Below are 19,143 nucleotides of genomic sequence, written 5' to 3' on the forward strand. Positions count from 1 at the left end.
AAAAATAACATTAATTTGAAACTTTACAAAAATTGTGTTTCTTAACTTCTCTATAGCTGCATATTAAAAAATAATGACACCCTTAAGCTACTGTCTCTGAACTTCCTAAACCTCTCCCCAAAGCCTTCGCTTCAACCCTTTAATGTTAAGCACTGCATCACTACTGCAACACCACAGCGAATGTACAGTTTCTGCCGACAGTCAGGGAATAGAGCCTGTTTGCCCGAATCTCCAGCATTACCATATCGATTGATCTCACCAGCATTACCATATCGATTGATCTCAGGAGACTGGGCAGCACCGTGCAGAAGTATTTAAGCCAACATTTAACCGCACCACACTTTTCATCATGAAGCTTCAAACCAGCAGCCCACGAAAGAGCGTACAAGACAGGCAAGGTGTGACGCCTGGCTCACTAAGCACCCCAGCTAAAGCACGCTCACCTCGGCAGTGCTCAGCGCAGCCCACCGCCCGGTCCGGTGCACGCGTCCGTCCGTCCGTCCTTGCACGCTGCACTCCTGTAGCATGAGTCCGTACATACACAGGCAAGAGGCAAGGAGATTCAGCACTAAGCCAGGAGGAATCAAAGCTAATCTTAACTCCCAAGAGTGGCTTTTCAACCAGCTGGAATCGATACGCAATAAACTTTTCAAGGCTGTGAGTGTGTCTTGGATTCCCAGGTAACCGCGGTATTAATTTAAATTCAATTAACGGCTTCATCAGCACTGGGAAAGATACATTCCCAACAAGTTTGTGGGTAGAATGACTTTAAACACTGCGTGACTGATATAGAAGAACAAAAAGGGAAATTCTTCCTTCATCTGCAGCTGGCCAGCTAACAGGTTTTCTATAAAAAATATGAAGTTCCAATTGAAAGCATCTTTTTGACAAAATGTATAGGATGAAACAACAAACGTATCTTAACAGATGATACATTTCTGTATTTACTTACTTAATAACATGAGCACACAACACCCTTAGCATTTTAATTCCAAAGTTGCTAAAGACAATTTACTCATGGTTGAAAAAATGCAAATAAATGTTTAGATATATAGTCCTTCATGCAAACTTTGCTTGTAAGAGATAGTGTCAAAACCAGAGTCGCTCTGTCAAGCTACTGACACAAACAACCTTGAAGTGTATTTCCTGATTGTTGTTGGTTGTAATTACACTATGTAAAACCCCAGAAACCAGAGATGATCGCGCTCGTGTGCCCCCTTCCCAGGCGCTGGAGCCCGCTGCTGGCCATGCAGGGAAGGGAAGATTGCTGAGCTGGTCCCACGGCTCTCAAACAGCCAGCCTGGAGGTGCCGAGGAAGAACAAATCCATTGACACCGAAGCCTTTCCAGCAGCGCAGAAAGCAAAACAGGTCAGGTGGCAAGGAGATGAGAGGAAAATTCAGGGGCAGTAATGGGAAGAATGAGTAAATTCTGGGAGTGATGATCTGTGCTACCTCCTTTTACATTTTTCCCTTATGATGGGTGTCCCCTCTGGCTTTTGGTGTCCATGGGCTCTGCTATGGCGAGGCTGCAGCGATCCCCTGGCCCCAGCAGCCCTGCGGCTCGGCATGAACCAAACCCCCCAAGCCAGATCTTTCCATCTCGCTTACTCTCTTAAAAGCACACACTCGTGCCCCAGGGACACAGAGAAAAAACCTGAGAACAACAGACCACTGTAGAAGACTCTGAACCAGGCTGTAAACAAAAAGAATCCAAACCTGATAATTTTACAAATATTATTATGAGATATAAGGCTGTTCTGTTCTGTTCTGTTCAGGGAGGAGGTGGGTAAGTGCTACACAAAGCACATCTTTCCCAGAGAAACATCCTGAGGTAAATGCAGCCATAGCAAGACACAGAACAGAGTGCCTGTATTTATTAACGTTGGATAAAATTCAATACTCTCTCTTAACACAGAGGAAAATGAATCCTGAGCTCCTTTGCTTGACTGGGGATGGGAAGGTAAAATATTTGAGAGCCACTAAAGAGTGAGATATAATTTCATTCTAATTTTTTCTTAAATCACTAGCCTTTCATTGTTTTTTTCTGGGGTTTAATACCATCTAACCAAAAAAGAAGCAAATCAACTCTTGTTGGAAATAAAAACAAAATATTAAAAACATGATTCACCACCTATTTGGAAGGAAAACAACTGAAAAATTCAAGGACAGTTATGTAGGTTTACAGCACTTGCAATGCTTCTGGTTTTTTTTAAATAGCTATGCACTTCCTTGTGCTGAATTTGAGCCATCCTTTAACCTTATAGCTGAGAGCTTCATGGGACTGCAAACCTTGGCCACATCCATAGCTTGCTGGTATTGAATCATTAATCAAATCTAGTTGAATCCCATTGTTTAGTTGCATCAAATTCTGAACTTAGACCATAAAGAATATTTATTTCCTCATTGGCAAAGCATTTTGCCAGACTTTCAAAATAATTAACATCATATATATATTTTAGCCTCTCTATTTCTCTTACAGTGGTTCCTCTCCTTGGTTTCATTTCCCTGTGAGCTGGTGTTCATGAAAACAGATCACATGTAAGTAAGAAAGATAAGGAAGACTATTTTGAAAGAAAAAAGTTAGAGGAAAAACCAGATATCTGAAAGTGCTAAGTCAGTAGCATGGCTGCTAACAACATGAACCACAGTATAACAGCCTAATTCGAAAATTTTCGCACAGAAAAGAGGCATAGGAACAACAGAAAGCAAGAGGTAAACAGATAGTTGTTCATCTTCTTTACAGTTGAGATTAAGAGGAAAATAATTTCTAAGATATCCCTGAACTGAGACATTTTTAGTTCATGGAAATTATATATATTTATTTTTGAAACTTTTTAAGAGCTACTGGAGGCATTTGGACTCTTTAAAAATATGGCTGTGATTTTCAGAAATTAGTTATCTCTGTTCTAGTCCTACCTCTTGGTCTTTTGAATGATTCTTATTTCCTAAAAAGGTGTTCAATATTTTCTACAGATCCTGCAAACCTCAGTGTATCAGACTGGGTAGATTACAAAAGAGCATCCAAAATCACTACTGTCTCTTTAAAATACTAGTTTTCATTACTTCAGATGTGGGGCTTAAGAAGATTCTAACAGGTATTAACAAGGACTTACCAGGTATTAGTTCTTCCTGTGCTAAGCCTTGAGTGAGAGGCTGGAGGGGAAGCCCAGGGATGCCACCTTGACTGCGATGCCCAGGCAAGCTCTGAGCACCTCATCCGGGGTCTGCATGGGACCAACGGTGGAAGGATAAATCTTGGAGTTGCACGATAGGAATATTTTTGCAGAAATAAGGCTGCTTATTTCCTCATTTCAGCTGTGACACTGCATTTGATAAAAATGTATCACTGGGCTGCCATGCAGAGAGCTGTAGCCACCTTTCAAAGGTCCAACCAAGATCTTGAATGTTCTTGTTCTACCTACCATGCCTGCTCTCTACAGCCACACTCCTGAAGGAGTTTAATGAGCCATTTTTAATCTGAATAGATACTACAGACTGATATAAGCAAATTTAAAATCTGAAGTGTAGATGTTGCTTAGATTAGAAGAAAAAATGGGAAAGAAAAAAACAAAAAGGGGAAAGACACTTATTCCAAAACCCAAGACCACCTGGCCTGACTCCATTCCTCGGACTTGAGAATCTTCTGCACATGCACTGTCTTACAGCTTTCTGTACTGAATTCAGCAAGTACTGCATAAACCTGCTCCAAAAAGATCAGGCTTTTTGATCTCTCATGCCACAGGTATCCTCTTATCACTGGCAGAAACATCTGCTTCTCCTCCAGGGAAGGGATTTAGGAACTCCTGACTTTGAAACTCCCTGCTAGGGAGAACTGGAATTGATGTCTGGACCAGTAGTATTATCATCTTTAATCAGAGGGTGATCTAGGTAACTTATATACAGCTATATGGTGTAATAAAGAGAGCTACCCCAGGCAGTTAAAGCATATAATTAGATTTGGGTACAATAGTGATAACAAGAGGAGGAAATGCTCTGAAGTTTATTAAACCTACTGAAACCTGAAGAGGTGAAGTGGCAGTGGAATACTTAAAGGTCAGTTTGTGTTTAAAGAGATTAGCGTGGAAGAATTCATTTCCATCTACAAAGAAACAGGGTTGCAGTTCATCCCAGTCCTCACTTGGGGAACTCCGCAGCTGGAATGACGGTCCAACCCACGAGAATCTACGGAGTGTTTCCATATTTTGTTTCTTGCTGGTTTGGATGGTCTACAAAGCTTCTGGGACTTCAAATGAAAACTGCAACAAATGAACAACTTTCTCTCAGACTGTCACTGCCTAAGGAAAAGACAACCATGTACAGTAATTTGCTAGTCTGAAGGCAAGTAGCTCAGCTGAACTGCAAGAACAAAACACTGTTTTTCTGAAGTGTCAACCTTTCTTTTCATTTTCCACTGTGCTTCCATTTTCCCTCTGGCACTTGAAATTTTGGGGACTTGTTATACTTGCCTCAACATCTCCTATTTTTACCACGATCCTGATCGCATAATGACTCCGTAATAGCCTGCTTTTTCTTGCCTGAAATCTTCCTGCAGCTCACACTCGCTCCTCTTCGCGGCATTTCACCCTCCCCATGATTAGCTGGGCACTCTTTCTGTTCTTCAACACCAAACTGATACAGGAATCTCTCCCATGTGCAAAGTTTATCTTTCTATTCAGGACAATGAAGAAGAAGAAAGGTTTCTGGGGAACAAAGCAGCAGTAGGTAAAATCCCACCAAGCGCATTATGGAGAAGAAAGATTTTCTGCAGATTTTGTTCTGTTGTGTTGCTGGTTTAATGTATGTCAAATGCATGCAGAACCACAGATGTTCATCATTTCTGTATTACTGTAAAATGAATATACTACTACTACTACTACTACATCCCATTAAAACTTTAATTAGAAAACACATCTTTCTTCTGTTGTTTAAACTGTTCAGTTCTTATCTTCCAGTACTAACACTCACTCTGTGGTTACATTACACCTTTTCACAAAAATGTGACAAGGATATACTCTGAGTAAAAGACTATTCAAAATAAGGCATATGACTTCAAACTCTTACATCCATAAGCACAGGTACTTGCAGTTCTGCAATGCAACACTGTGTTTGTTCCTCGGAGCATACGCTGAGTTTCAGGACTGGGCTGAAGTTTTAGTAGTCTTCTGTGAGCATGAGGACACACCATGACAGCTTTGTTTTAGAAGAGTTCAAAGTAACAATAGCCAGAATACAATATTCTGCTGCCATACTTGTTCTAAAAATAAATACATTCTGCTCTTTTGCCCTGAAAGCCTCTCAAAGCCTTTCAACTTCTTTGCTACTTGGTTAAGTTGGCTATGGAGCTTGTTTCAAACACAAGTTTTCGTGAAGTGATTACTATTTAAGTGTGCGCTTCCTCTGGCTCACTGTCTACTGCCATTATGCAAATAAGATGCGACTTCATCCTTTCAGCATAATTACATCAAACACAATCGGGCTATATTAAGACTGACTTAAGATGAATGAATTCAGTTCATGTAATGATTTCCTAAATCACCCCATGGGACTATGGCAAAGAAAATTTTGTCCCAAGAGTGACATCAAGTATCAAGACAAATAACTGCGTATCTGGGGCCTGATTCTACAAGAAACTGAGCGCTTTAGACTCCCGCTGGAGTCAGAGCCTGCTGCGATATTCCCACTGTTACCAAAAATAGGAACTTCAAATGGTATATACACATATAGGTGTAAACACACCAACACACCTGTGTTTCACATCTGTATGTTGAATTGAAGAATCACAGCTAGGGGAGAAGAGTTATTTGAAAAATGCCTTTTTCTATATAATGATTTTTTCAGTTTATGACTTACAGGACCAAGAGCTTTACAGGCATAAAAAAAATCTGATAATCCAAAGTGTACCATGTACACTTGAACATGCAGGCACATTAATTTTCAATGCAATTTAACATTTCTTGGCTTATTAGCCTAACATTTCTCCCTGAAGCGTGAGAGGAGGCTAGGAGTATCACATATTTCAGGTTAAGGTGTGGGACCTGCGGTGGTCTCTGTTTCCAGTGAAGTTTGTTAGGAATCTTTTTCTAACATATTACAAATACCATTTAACACAGTGATAAAAGGAAAGGGAAAAAAAAAAAAAAGGAAGATGCTCTTGAGGAGCAAAATAAGGGCAACCCCCTCATTCATGACTAATAAAGAAGTTCGCACCAAATCCAGCGGGAATTAAGTTGGTGCTTAACTGTTGCCTTGACCTGGAGCCTGTGAGCCGCAGGGGCAGGCGGCAGCACTGCTGCACAGCACCGCACAAAAAGGAGACTGCGAGGCTGGGATACTGCTCAAGACATGGTCCTTCGGGGCAAATTGAGTTCCATTCTGCTCATTTAGTCTGTTTCCATCAATTTATAGGGAAAAATCAAGGCTTCTTATTTCATTTATTTTATGTCTTCATCAAAAGAAATGCATTACTAAATTTTAGGAAGCAGATGTTCATTGCTGGATGATAAAAGAAGAACATTAAAATGTCTGTTTCCAGTTCCCTTGGATTCATAGCCAAATGAAATTACTACAACGACAGAAAGAAAAACAAACCAACATACAGCAGTCTAAATGCAAGAAAGGCAGACAATCCATACGGATAACAGCCTCACTAAGCAAAGAAATGCTAATACCTAAGGATTACTTACTTCTGTAAGTAACAGATTTCACTGGATGTTTCTCATAGTGGATGAAACAGAAACGGGATCAGTCTGAAAGGGGAAATGTTGAGTTCTGGAAAACTGCTTCAGGAGAATGGGAATTTGCTCTGCGCTCTTAACCATCCCTTTACTCTTCCTCCTAACAGGACTAAGCAGATGGCAGATACAGATGACAATTAGGGATGGATGAACGGGATTGAAAAAGGTAAGAACCAGCCTCAACCTTTCTGAGCGGTCACAGAGCAGCCAGGAAACATTTGCTATTGACAGTGCAACTGCTATTCTGGGACACTTTGCTCTGCCTCTCCTTTCATACCAAGTACAGTACCTACTTCTGGCTGAGTGCTTTTCCCTTCCCGGAAAGTAACATGCAACTCACGGACCTAAAAATATGTATCTGCTGTATGGCAGCTGCTCCTGAAGAATGAACACGATTATATATCTAGGCAAAATATAATTTAAGCATCACAAACAAGTAATCATGCAATCTACGTGACTACAAGTGCAAAATGCAACTAGCCAACTTTCAGGCAATAGGCTAATACAGTCACTGAATAAGAAGATATTTGTGGGCTCAATGGACATACAGATACTCTAAATATGCTGATATTTGTAACTGTTATTTAACTGCCTTTCTATACCTGAACCCTTCCACTCTGCTATTGTCGCTTATTGTGTCCAAAGGCAAACTTCATGTTTCTCATTATGTCCAATGTGTATTATAGAAGGAAAATATTTTAAAACAAACAAACTTAGAAAGTTTTTATTTCTGTGTACTGTTGGCAGACTTTTTGTTTCTGTGTCAAAAACCCTCAGGGACGAATACAGACAGTATGAAAAGATTATTAAAATATCCTGGTTTTCAGAAACAAAACACTTCACTGTCTATCAACTTTACGTATTTATGGAGAAATAACATGTGAAAACGCCTCCAGGGTTTAAAAAATGTAAAAGGATGAAGCATATTATATACTTGAGAAGAATAACTAATGAGGTACAGACACAGTAAAAATGAATGCAAATATTTGGTTTTCCAATGAGTGAAGACACCAGAGCCTATTTTAATGTGGGCAACATGTTCAAGGAGTCTTTGGAGACCCTGCCCGACACAATGCCATGTTCCAGCTGAGGAGCTTATTTTCTTTACTCAGTGTCTCCCTTGTAAAGCACTTTTCATATTATAGAGAACACATATTATAGAGACTCTAATCGATGAGTTTGGTTTGCCCAGAGGAAGCTATCTGGATAGTTAAGCATCTATACAGACAAAAGGGATAACAAATTGAGGAAAGATCAGACAACAAACACTTCAGAACACAAAGAAATGTTGAGAAAGAAGGGATTATGTAAAAAAAGTTTCCCATAATTTTTAAATACACATGCATATGTACAAGTACATATATTTGTGAAGCACACAAGCAATATGTATAAATAAATCCAGTGCTCGATCTGAATGAAATGAAAGTTAAGCTAAGTTTAAATGGAAACTGCTGATTTAAAAATGAATTTTTACTTCTTCAGTAGAAAACTTATCCACTGCTTCAGAGATAATGCATAAATTGCAAAAGATTTTCTCTTCCTGTGTATATACATGATATGTTAAGATCATTTTGGTTTACTTTCTATTAAGTGATAAAGGCCCTGTCATATCACCACAGCTTAATATAAGCTCTGAAATCGTGCCTTTAATAAATAACTGCCGGTAGCTTCTCAACTGTGGAAATAACGTATAGTTTTCAGATGAGGAACACAGACATTTAGGAAAATTTCAGGACATGAAGACTTACTTAATGTCCTTTATACTCTTTGTATGTCTGTACATATTTATTCAGAAAACACATATAAGAAAAAATTATGGGCGATTAATTTTGTACTACCAGTGTTTCAGGAAGCAGGAGAGCGAGAGGCAAGCAGAAGAGAGCTCTTACCCTCTATGGTGGCTCGCTTGGGCAGGATGGTGATGGCTCCCTCAGCAACATCCTCCTGCTGAAGTAACGGGCTCACCTTGGAGCCCCACGTGTCCGAGCCCACCCATAGGAAATGACCAACTTGATCTGCCCTCTTAGCGGCTGCAAGGATTTGCCTGCAGAAAAGAACATTATGATCACAAATTAATTCCATTTAAACATATAATTTCTTGGGGAAAATGGTGTGTCGCAATGAACAGAATGAAGAGAAATAGCATATTCCTGTAACCAACAGAGCTCAGGAATTTTGCAACACACCATATCATGATCTATGCAGCACAGATTGGACCTCTCTCTTAATTCACCCTATATACTAAGACTGAAATACTGATTCCACTAAAATGTATAGTTTTGCCACTGACTTTACTGAAACTTTATCCTAACTTGTCTGTGCCTCGTTTTGTAGAACTGAGCCTCTCAGCAATTGACAGTACCATCACAATTTTAAGCTAATTTAAAATTCTGGACAGAGAATATGGGACATGGGCAAGTGAGAAATGAGAGTCACACTTTTAAACTATTTTTTATCTTATTTTATGAGTGAGTTGTAAGTGGTTAAACCTTGAGCACCTTATGTAGTTCAACATTGAGCATCCAAGACATTTTATCACTAGTAACCATCATTTGCTGTAAAATAGACTCTGAATTAATGAGTAATACATAGTAGCATGAGCTCGGAGAGAGGGGCATCTTCTTAATGCCTCTTTGAGAGGTAAGGTCAGGTCTGCCTTCCAATGCCTGAGTAACTTTACGCTAGAAAAAGCCTCCAGACCTTGATCAACATTCCCGTCCTCCCACTACTGCGATGCGTGGTCTGGAGCACCACGTGAGCCAGGGCAGCAACAGCAGCACCTCCATACCTGGCGCTACCCTCCACAGCGTAAACTCCACATCCCCCCATTGCTCTTACCAACAGACATTTCCACTTCATTATTCATATTCTTATTTGCTTTCTCTTTTCTGCATAACTATCAGGCACAAATCAATAATTCCCTCAGTCATCCTTACTTTATGTCCTCATCATTGGCAAAAATAACGATGGCCCTGGCATTGGGAGTTTCTAGGAGCTGCTTGATAATTTTATCAAAGTCGATGGTCTTGTCCTTGCGATCCTGGGGGATTTTCAGAGACTGAGCAATGCAGAGCCCACCTGTTAAAGAAAGAAGAAAGAAGAAAAGGACTATGTCAGAGGAGAGCCCAGGAAAGGCAGTGGGAAATACACGTGGCTGGAAGGGGAGCCTGTGAGGAAGAGAATCTCTCCAGTCTGATCGCTGCCCTTACAGAGCACTCAACCTTCATGTCAAGCTTCCTGAGGGATTCGTACAATTATATTTTCTTTTGCACAGAGCACTCATTGCGATACGCACAGTCTGCATGCCTGGGTAGGGTCACGGATTAAACAGATGGGCAAAACCAATATCATAGAAAAGCAAAATAAACAAATAAACCAGTCAGTAGAGGGATTAAAAAAAAACCAAAAAAACCCCCAAAAAACAACCAACAAAGAAACAACAACCCGAACAAGCTTAAACTGATTTAAAAAAAAAACCAACAACTACAACAGGCTAAAAGGCAAGTGATGTTTACAATGTATTACACAAACTTTATCTCAGTGAAGAGCTGAGATTCTTTTTAATTTTGCAAGTTGAAGGGTATTGATGGAAAATGCTTCCACTGAAACAACTTATCTGGAATAGGAACAGTAAAGGAGTTGAGATATTGGCAAAGCAAAGATTGCTCAAGAAAATCCTTACTCAGTCAAATACCCATCACCAAATGGGATGGAGCGGCCCAAGCAATTGAAGCCTCAAGACAAAGTGCATGTCTGTGAACTGGACTTCTCATAAATACACAGGTAACACTGCAAAGATGGTATCAACACAGTAATAGTGATAAATACATCCATACCAAAGAAATATTCACTTTTAGCACAGTTCACATATTATAGTTATATAGCTTGTTTTAGGGGGAAAAAAAAAATTAAAAAATCACATTTCCAGTGACATTCTGCTTGTCATTGTTGGCAGATGAAAACACAACTTTTGCCTTCATTATTTTGTTTCTCAGTGATAAACACTTTCATCTTTTATGGCATCTTAGATACCAACTTCCTCAGTATACTGCACAGTGTGTTAATTAATAAAGTATCAGAGATGCATAATAAGAAACAGCAGTAGGGATGAGTTAATTAAAAGACAGCAGGACGAAGGAGATATTCACAGATATGCTTCAAAATACAGATTTAAAAGTACTGTTAAATGAAGTAATAGAGAAGGTGTTCTCGGGGAAAGAACATAGAGGAGGAGGCTTAACCACCATCAGCACACGCTGTCTGCCTGCAGTCTGCCAACAGATAACGCAGTGATCCTAAACCATGGCAGTGCAGCCATACAAACACCTGGAGAAAAACCACTGAACATCCGTAAAGACCAAATGCATGTTTTAAAATTGCAAAATGTGGCTCTTCTGCAGATCTCTGAGCACTTTACAAAGTAGGTCAGGATCATTTTTCCTTATTTTAGACACAGAGAGCTGAGACACAGAGGTTGCCTGAAGTCAAGCCAGGTCTGTTGGTACTGGCTGACCCAAAAACTCCAGGGGAAAAAAAGATTGGTTTCAGTGGGAAGAAATAAGATGGTGAAAAGGAAAGGCTGAGAAAGAATAAAACAGAATAATGACCCCCCAAGTTTTTCTCTGAATCACACAGATTGTTTCATTTTGTTTTACAATTATTACAACTTGAAATTATGGCAACCTGCTTTTTTTCTTTAAAAGAAAACAATACTGATTTTTAAAAGTAAACCTCATTTTTAAATGAGGAAAGAAAGTCACATTGCTAGTAAGTTCAAAAGGTTTAAACATTTTAAAATGCTTTTTTTATTTTCCCCAGTCAAAATTAGACAGAATCAACTCAAATCCATGAGCAGAGTTACCCAGCTTTCCTGAAATGCCCCACTTGGCACAGATTACATGCTGGTTTAACGCACACCCCCCCAGCCAGCTCTAGTTTTAAGCCTGAGACTCCTGCTCCGCAAGCAGGGCCAAGGCATCTCCCAAGCAGACAGCCGGAAATCGAGGGGAAGCCATCCATGTGTCTCTGTTGAGGAAAAATCTCTCCATCCTGGCATCACGCCTAAGGAGAATTTAAAGTTATTAGCTGCTCCTGGAAAGTACCCGTGCCCTCCCTGGCACTCCATCATGCCAAGCCAAGCTACTTCGAATCTCCCACGAGAGACTCCTATTTCTCTTGTTAAATAAGGACATGGCAACTTTGGAGAATCACTGAGAGAAAAGAAAAAAAAAACCAAACCAACCCACACACTGTTACAAAGCTCCCAGATTTGTCACTTGAAAATTTATGCATTCCCTCCACGGTGTCCTTTCAAGAGCCTCCCACTTTGACATAGCAGAACAGGAGAGGATATATTTTACAGCGTTGAGACCACAGGGCTTTCGCGTGCTGGATGGAGCCATTATTTAGACACATCTGAAGCTGCGGCGAAGATCCTTTGCAACACTTCATAGCTCTCCATTGCTTTCATTCAGAAAAAGCGGGCTCTCTCACAAGAGGGCTGGAGATACAGCCCCAAAGACCAGACACCAGCAGACAGGCACGCAGAGCAGTATTCCCCAGCACCTCCTGATTTCTATTTGGTGCACCAGTAAGTAACTTTCAGAGCCTTTTAAATCAGGACGGTAGAATGCTTACAGGTGCTCATCCCCCAATACCACAGCTCCACCATGGAGAAATGACCACCCAGCAGGCGTGCAGAGAGAAAAGAAGCAAAAGGCTCTCGGACCTGGCACCCAGCACAGGAATATTTCTGTAGTTAAGAGTCTGTCTACATTAAAGAATCCTTGTATCCAGGGGAAAAAAAGAACCACCCCCCCCTCAGATCAGGTGATGCACTGTTGTTGTAAAACTAATATTAAAAAAAAATCAGTATTTAATATTAAGTAATTGTGATCTACATGATTTAGGTGCTTGGAAGAAAGGCTAAAACCGTTGGGAAGGCTGCTAGCTCAGCAACCTACCCGGACAATAATTACACCTATTGTGTGGGTCATGCAATCTCTATTGCCTGGATGGAGAAGCCAAAAATCTTATTATAGTCGATAATGATTACAGCTGAACTGAGCATCTTTGGACAGAGAGACAGCTGTGGCCAGGCTCTCAATAGCGAGGAAAAAAAGCCTCTAATGCAATGTACGGCTTCAAAGTATGTAATTTCCACGGGTTTTTGAAAGAAAAAAAGGGCCCAGGGTGGAGAAAGGAAACAGCCTGGAATTTGGGAGGGCAGATTTCAGGTCCTTTTGTGATACAGATTTTTCTACTACCTTTGGGAGGTCAGCTCTTAGTTTCTCTGCTGTCCACTGGTGTAGGGAAGTGACAGAGCTCCTCTTTCAGCATGCCAGTTATGGTAAGTGTGCGGTGGTCAGACACTTTGCATTTAGCCCACGCTAGACGGAGAGCTGCTCTTACAGCCGGGAGGGTAGAAGAGCTTTCCCAAATGGAGCAGATGATATAATACCCTGTTAAGCTTTGTGCCATCCCTGGCACAAAGGAATTACAGATAAATGGTAAGCAGGAATTATGGATAAATGGTAAATATCAATGACTAAACCCAAAATATTTTATCTACAGTATGGTAGCTACGATATTTTCAATATAACCACAGCAGGAGTGATGAGCATTAGAAAGCACTCTCTGAAGCAACATTAGGAACAGAAATGGCTAAAGCCATACAAGGCAGATTGAGGGCAAATAAAAAACGCAGAGAAGTAAGATGCAAGAGGACCAAGACCCAGATAATACAATTCAGACATGTTGATGGATATTCTGATTTTAAACTGGTAGTATCTCTTTCAGGGAAGTGACACTATTACAAAATGACTAATATGTGCTCCCAGCACCAAAATGGGTCAACGTGTATTATTTTCTAATTTGCTTTGTTTTGCTCAAGTCCACACTGGGCAGCATTTGACATCAGCACACAAGCTCTTACTGTAGCAGCAGGGTGATCCATCCTAGCCACCTGACTATACTAGTCACATTAGCTTCTCTTTACATCCAAGCTTATGAGCTTGAATAAAAGTGTTTTGATCTCGGCAGAGGACCTCATGGCAGGCAGAGGCACACATCATTTTTCATTCCTTAGCAATAACAGATGACCAAGAAATTGGGTGTATATTGCCCAAATGACACATATAGAATAAGTTTAACTTTCATATTCTCATTCTGCATTCTTATTACAATAGGAAACGTGCACAGGTATTTAAACTGTCAGGTAAATTCACAGTGCTCCCGAGGTAAAAACCTCCAAGGGAATTCAGCGATAACGATGTGAAAGTTGCAAATTAAGGATTTTGTCATAGGATTTCTGCAGTAATATATTACCCTTGGCGGACTGGAGAAGTGGCATATGCTCCCACAAACTGCTATGGCAATTAACGGCAGTCTGGGAGTCGAACCCATGCTGCACCCTGCCAACGAGATGGGGCTGTTCCGCACATGCCCAGCAGCTGTGGTCTGCAGGCTGCGTGGCACCAGGAGCCTCCCAGGCATCCCGGGGACTGGTCCCACTAGCAGTACCACGCTTTAAACCAGCTGGCTACAGAGGGTTCCCGTTGTCTGCTATGGTTATTTCTGCCTAGTGAGCAAAGAGAGCAGGTAACTAACCGAGATGCTACAACCAAGTGCGAAGGCCGTTATGAAGATAATGGATATTGGAGATGCATAAAAGAGACGTGAACGGTAGTATGTATAAGATACATCATTCAAGCAATTCTGCAAGCAAATGTTTAACTCCTTTAATGATGGAATTTTAAAAATTTACAGGAATCAGTATATGAAAGGCGGTCAAAACAATGATGATGAGGCAGTCGGTTCTATATCGCTCTACCCTTGAAACAATATCCTTTCTCTTCTAGGCTATGTATAGAAGTCTAACATTGGCATGTTTTTCATCCTTCCCTGCTGCCAGCAAATGTTTTTGTAATAACATCAAATCCGGGATGGGAACACCAGGAGCAGACCTGGTAGGTTCAGCTTTTCCAGATGCGCCTTTGTCCAGCAAGTAAGCCATGAAAACGCACAATAATCTATGAAAAGGATAAGACAACAAGGCAAACCATTTCCTCAAACAATAACTTGAAAATTATTTGGTTTTACAGCTTCTAGTTCTCCCAGTGGTTTGTGCCACTTTGGCAAACTGACCCAATTGTTTGGGATTGTTCCCGGCATTAAAATTCCCCCCACTGCAACCACTGGCAGCGCTCTGAGAAAAGACAGAAATGCCAACATTTCAACTGAAATTAACAGCACCTCCAGATTTTTTTTGACAAACAGCATGCAAGTGAAGTTGGGTCCTTTCTCCCTGGCTGGTGAAAAACAATTTCCCCCCAAAATTTTATTTCCAGTAGAAGAGCCCTCTGAGCTTCATTAAGTCACTAACAAGACTCATTTTAGCAGAGTTGCTGTCTCAAGAACCTTGTTCAGTTTCACTTTCATCCTTATAATGGTGCCTACTTTCTCACATGCTTCTGGAGAAGTTTTAATTAAGCAATGCTGGAGGCAGAGGAAATTTATCTTAAGGTATTGGTCAGGATGCTGGCAATTATGGATATACAAATACCTGATTTTTTTTGTTTGGCTGCCAGACTAAAAGTTTATAGATCAAACTTTTTTTGTTGTTGTAAGATCTTCAGTTTTTCTCATTAAAATAAAAAGCCATGCAATTAATTTCACCTAAACCAAAAATCTCCATTTTATCTGAATTGGAAACAGTCATTATTAGGGACCTGTGGGAGGAAACAACTGAGGAACCACACAGGAGATTCTGGTGTCTCCCTCCTACCCAATGATTAAAACAGTTGTCCAAAAATGTGAGTTTCCTCTTTTCCCAGAGAGGTGTTGAACTTGTACCTCAGACTTCCCAGTGTCCTGACCCTGCCATCACCTACCGATACCCCGGGCCAGAGTCCCCACACCCGTCTGCAGAGCTGCACCAGCCCCAGCTGGAACAGAAGACAATGCTGATTTTCAGTCAAAGAACAGCGTCAAAAGCGAGATCAAAGCCACCATGCACAGAAGGCAAATTGCTCTCAGGTACAACAGGGAACCCCAGCTCCCCTCCTCATGTTCCTTCCCCACTCTCTCCGACCAAAGGTGCAGACTGAATTTAGTCTCAGTTTACAAATAGATTTAGGAAGCACGAAAACACATTTTCCCCCCAAATTAGTATTCACCAGAATTTTTTTTTCCTTTTTTTGCAGACAACTACTACTCAGTCAGGAACAGAAAAAAACAGCACTGAAACTCAGTGAAGGAAAGAACAGTAAGGGTGATCAGAAAAATGCAAGATGAGCAGGTTAGCAATGGTAGACTGAAAAGGACTAGTTGTGCAACAAGTGGGATCATACATCTGTTTCTTCGCATTGGCTTATAGGAAGGATTCAGTTTGTTCAATTACTGTCAGAAACAATGGACTAAACCCACTCTTTCCATGCCTACACAGGATGCCAGCTTTCTTCTTTTCCCCCTTTCCAACAGAACACATATGTAAGATTCTGCCTCACAAGTATCCTCAAAAAAAATGTTTTGCTATGAAAACTGGCATTGAGACATTCTAGGAAGTTGGTTTTGGACTCTGATAATATAAAAGACATTTTTTGAGTACAAAAAAGCAGAAAGTAGAAGAAAATAAAATCTCAAAACCAGTAATCTTTACAAAGATGAAAAAATGAAAAGTTTCTGCTCCCATTTTTCCTATCTTCAACCTCTTGAATCATATGGCATTTTCACATTACAAAAGCACCCAGTGTTACCTGGAGGGTCAAGCGCAGGTACCAAGCCCAGCCCCGCCACACTCCAGGAGCAGAAGCAGACACCAAAATACCCACGTTGTGCTGCCTGCTCAGATGCCCACCCCGAGAAGGTGCTGGAGCCATCGCTATAGGATGATCATGGTGAAACAATCATACTTCCAAGGCTCATTATCAAAGCGCTTTTTAAATGCCTATTTTATTTCTTCCCTTTTGCACTTTATTTCCTCACTATTAACACTAGGAGGGAGGACTGGATCCTTTCAAGCAACAGAAAGGAGAAAGCCAAGCTGGTAGCAGGGGACCCTGCTCAGACCACCCAAGTAAGAGCCCCACGTGCCCTTCTCCTGGGTGCCTTCAGGACCCACAACAGCTTCTGTGCAGAGGAGGCTTTTGTCCAGGGTTCCCATTCCTGCTCTGCAAAACAAATGGAGAAGTCAACACTCTGGTGGAGAAATTGTGTTTTCAACCTCATGATGGATCCAATGCTGTGAAATAACCAACGCGCTCATCTTGCTGTGATAAAAGGTCTGGTGCTGTAGAGACACAACATCGAGCCCATCCATTTGCTTGCGGAGTGAGTGCCAACAGCACAAGCACTGTAAAAGATTATCAGATTACTTTTTTCACGGGAATCCCACTCATATGTCATTGACGTGGGATAGAGATCGGGCCACATCACATAATGCTCCAGTTCACAGGCAGCTCGAGGACAGGCGGGCAAATTGAGCCATCTGGGTGGCAGCAGTTGCAAAGCACACAGGAACTTGGAAGAAGACAGAGAGTCTTAGAAATATCATAGCTGCCTTCCATTCGCCTGCTGACAGATTCTGTGCTGTGCCTCTGAAAGGCAAAACCTCAGGAGAATTCTCTGTGCAAGTTCAAGCAGTCATGCATTAAATTGTTCGGGGCATTAAACACCTAACTCTGGTATTTAAGGGTAATGGATGTATCTAGTAATCAAAGTGTTGCTTCAGTATCCATGGATACCCATGATTATGTGGTATTTTGATTCTGGTACAGCACTAAGTACATTATTCTGCTTCCCTGAAATTCTCCAAGAGCTATTTTTCTTATCACCACTTAATTGGATTATCAGGTAGCAAAAGAGACAATTTAACACTTTTTCAGATGATTTATCTACAGAGATACTCTTTTTGGGGGAATCACTTTTAGCAATACTGAAAACGTCGCTCCAGAAAGTTATGTTTGCTGTTGCTAATTGTTAAAAGGAACTCTCAATTAATTTGATTAATACGTTACGTTAAAATTAGCAGCTGCCGAAAGCTGCCTCCTGGATGTTTATTACAATTACGGGAACAACACACAAAGCAAGGGGCTCGCACTGGCTTCCTTCTGAAAGAAAGCAGCTGATTGCTTTTAAAGACTTTTCTCCCCCCTCCATGGATTTATCACGCTCACAAGGCTGCTTTCAGGGTAATTACAAGGTTTGACATTTGTTCGGTTTTGTACCAAAGAAAAGCTGATCCTGCAGCTACTGCGACCCCCGCTTTCCTCAGTTTGGCCAGAGGAGGCTCATGGATTCTCCTCCACTCCTCCTCTGCCTGGCCCCTTGGAGGGCAGCCCGTCCCCGATACCCTACTGCAGAGAGGCGGCACGGCATGCCATGGCTCGGCATGCCATGGCTCGGCATGGCACGGCTCGGCTGCTCCTCCACTGGCAGGGATTTGAAGACCTTTCTCACTGCACACCAGCACAGAAACACCCTAAATTTGGGATTTTAAGGAAGGTTTATTGGGAAGTATATGGAAAGGTCAGGTTAAGTACAGATGATATCTAGATTTTTTAATCTAGACAACAAAAATAACAACTCCTCAAGCAGTGAGGATTTCTGATCCCCCCTGAAAGAAACCCTCCAGGGAGCCGATGCGGTCCCATGGTGCCCCTGCCAAGGGACATGGGATGCTCAGCAAAGCCCCGCACTGAAAGCTCTGTGAAACAGAGCAGGAAACCCCACATTTCACAAGGGGGAATAAATCAAACAGTTTGACATAAGTTTGGGATAGCCTGAAGGAGAGGAATTAATTGGGGAAGAAACAAAATAAACATCAAAGGCATACAGTATTTTTTTCATTTTGTTGTACATTTTATATGTCACTGCTGGGTTTTGGCATATACTTATATATCCTGCATATACAATTTGTTAGCTGCAATGAATTTTACTTCTAAGCCTCATATATTCTGTAGAAGAAAAAGAAACCAATGGCAGTAACACTGAAGACTGACATTAAAGAAGTCAGTATTCTCCCCATGTGAAAACTTTGATACCACAACTGAGGATATTTCCCTGATAAAGCAGAATTACGTCCTAAAGGAACCGGAATGATAAAGATTATTTCATATACTTGAAATACAGCCGGGCCTGCCAGCTAGCTTGCCGTCAAACTCCTCACCAGTAAAAGAGAGTTATTCAAACAACTGACACAAAAGCCACAAAATCTTCAAAGAACAATCACTGGAAAGTCAATACATGACTCACATGTTCGCTTTAGAGAAGAGTGAACGTTATGCAGCAGGAGCCTGTGTGTCAGGTAGGCGTTTTAAGGTGATTTGTTGTTATATGTGGGAATTCACATGTACAGTTTTAAATAAAAAAAGAATACCCCCCCCCCAATGACCACTTTACAGGACTTGT

At 41.1% G+C, this 19,143-nt stretch overlaps 1 protein-coding gene across 5 annotated transcripts in view; it reads right to left on the reverse strand.

Moving 5' to 3' along the window:
* The window catches only part of GRM7 (glutamate metabotropic receptor 7), a 308,873-nt gene that overhangs the window by 134,845 nt on the left and 154,885 nt on the right, over window positions 1–19,143 (reverse strand). For all 5 annotated transcript variants that reach the window (XM_069811772.1, XM_069811770.1, XM_069811773.1 and 2 more), the window contains exons 3-4: window positions 9,672–9,813; window positions 8,625–8,779 (exon numbers count right to left, since the gene is read on the reverse strand). In XM_069811772.1, the coding sequence (XP_069667873.1) occupies window positions 8,625–8,779; window positions 9,672–9,813 (297 nt within the window). The remainder of the gene's footprint in view (window positions 1–8,624; window positions 8,780–9,671; window positions 9,814–19,143) is intronic.

Source organism: Haliaeetus albicilla, chromosome 24 (assembly GCF_947461875.1).
Source record: "Haliaeetus albicilla chromosome 24, bHalAlb1.1, whole genome shotgun sequence".
NCBI lineage: Eukaryota > Metazoa > Chordata > Aves > Accipitriformes > Accipitridae > Haliaeetus > Haliaeetus albicilla.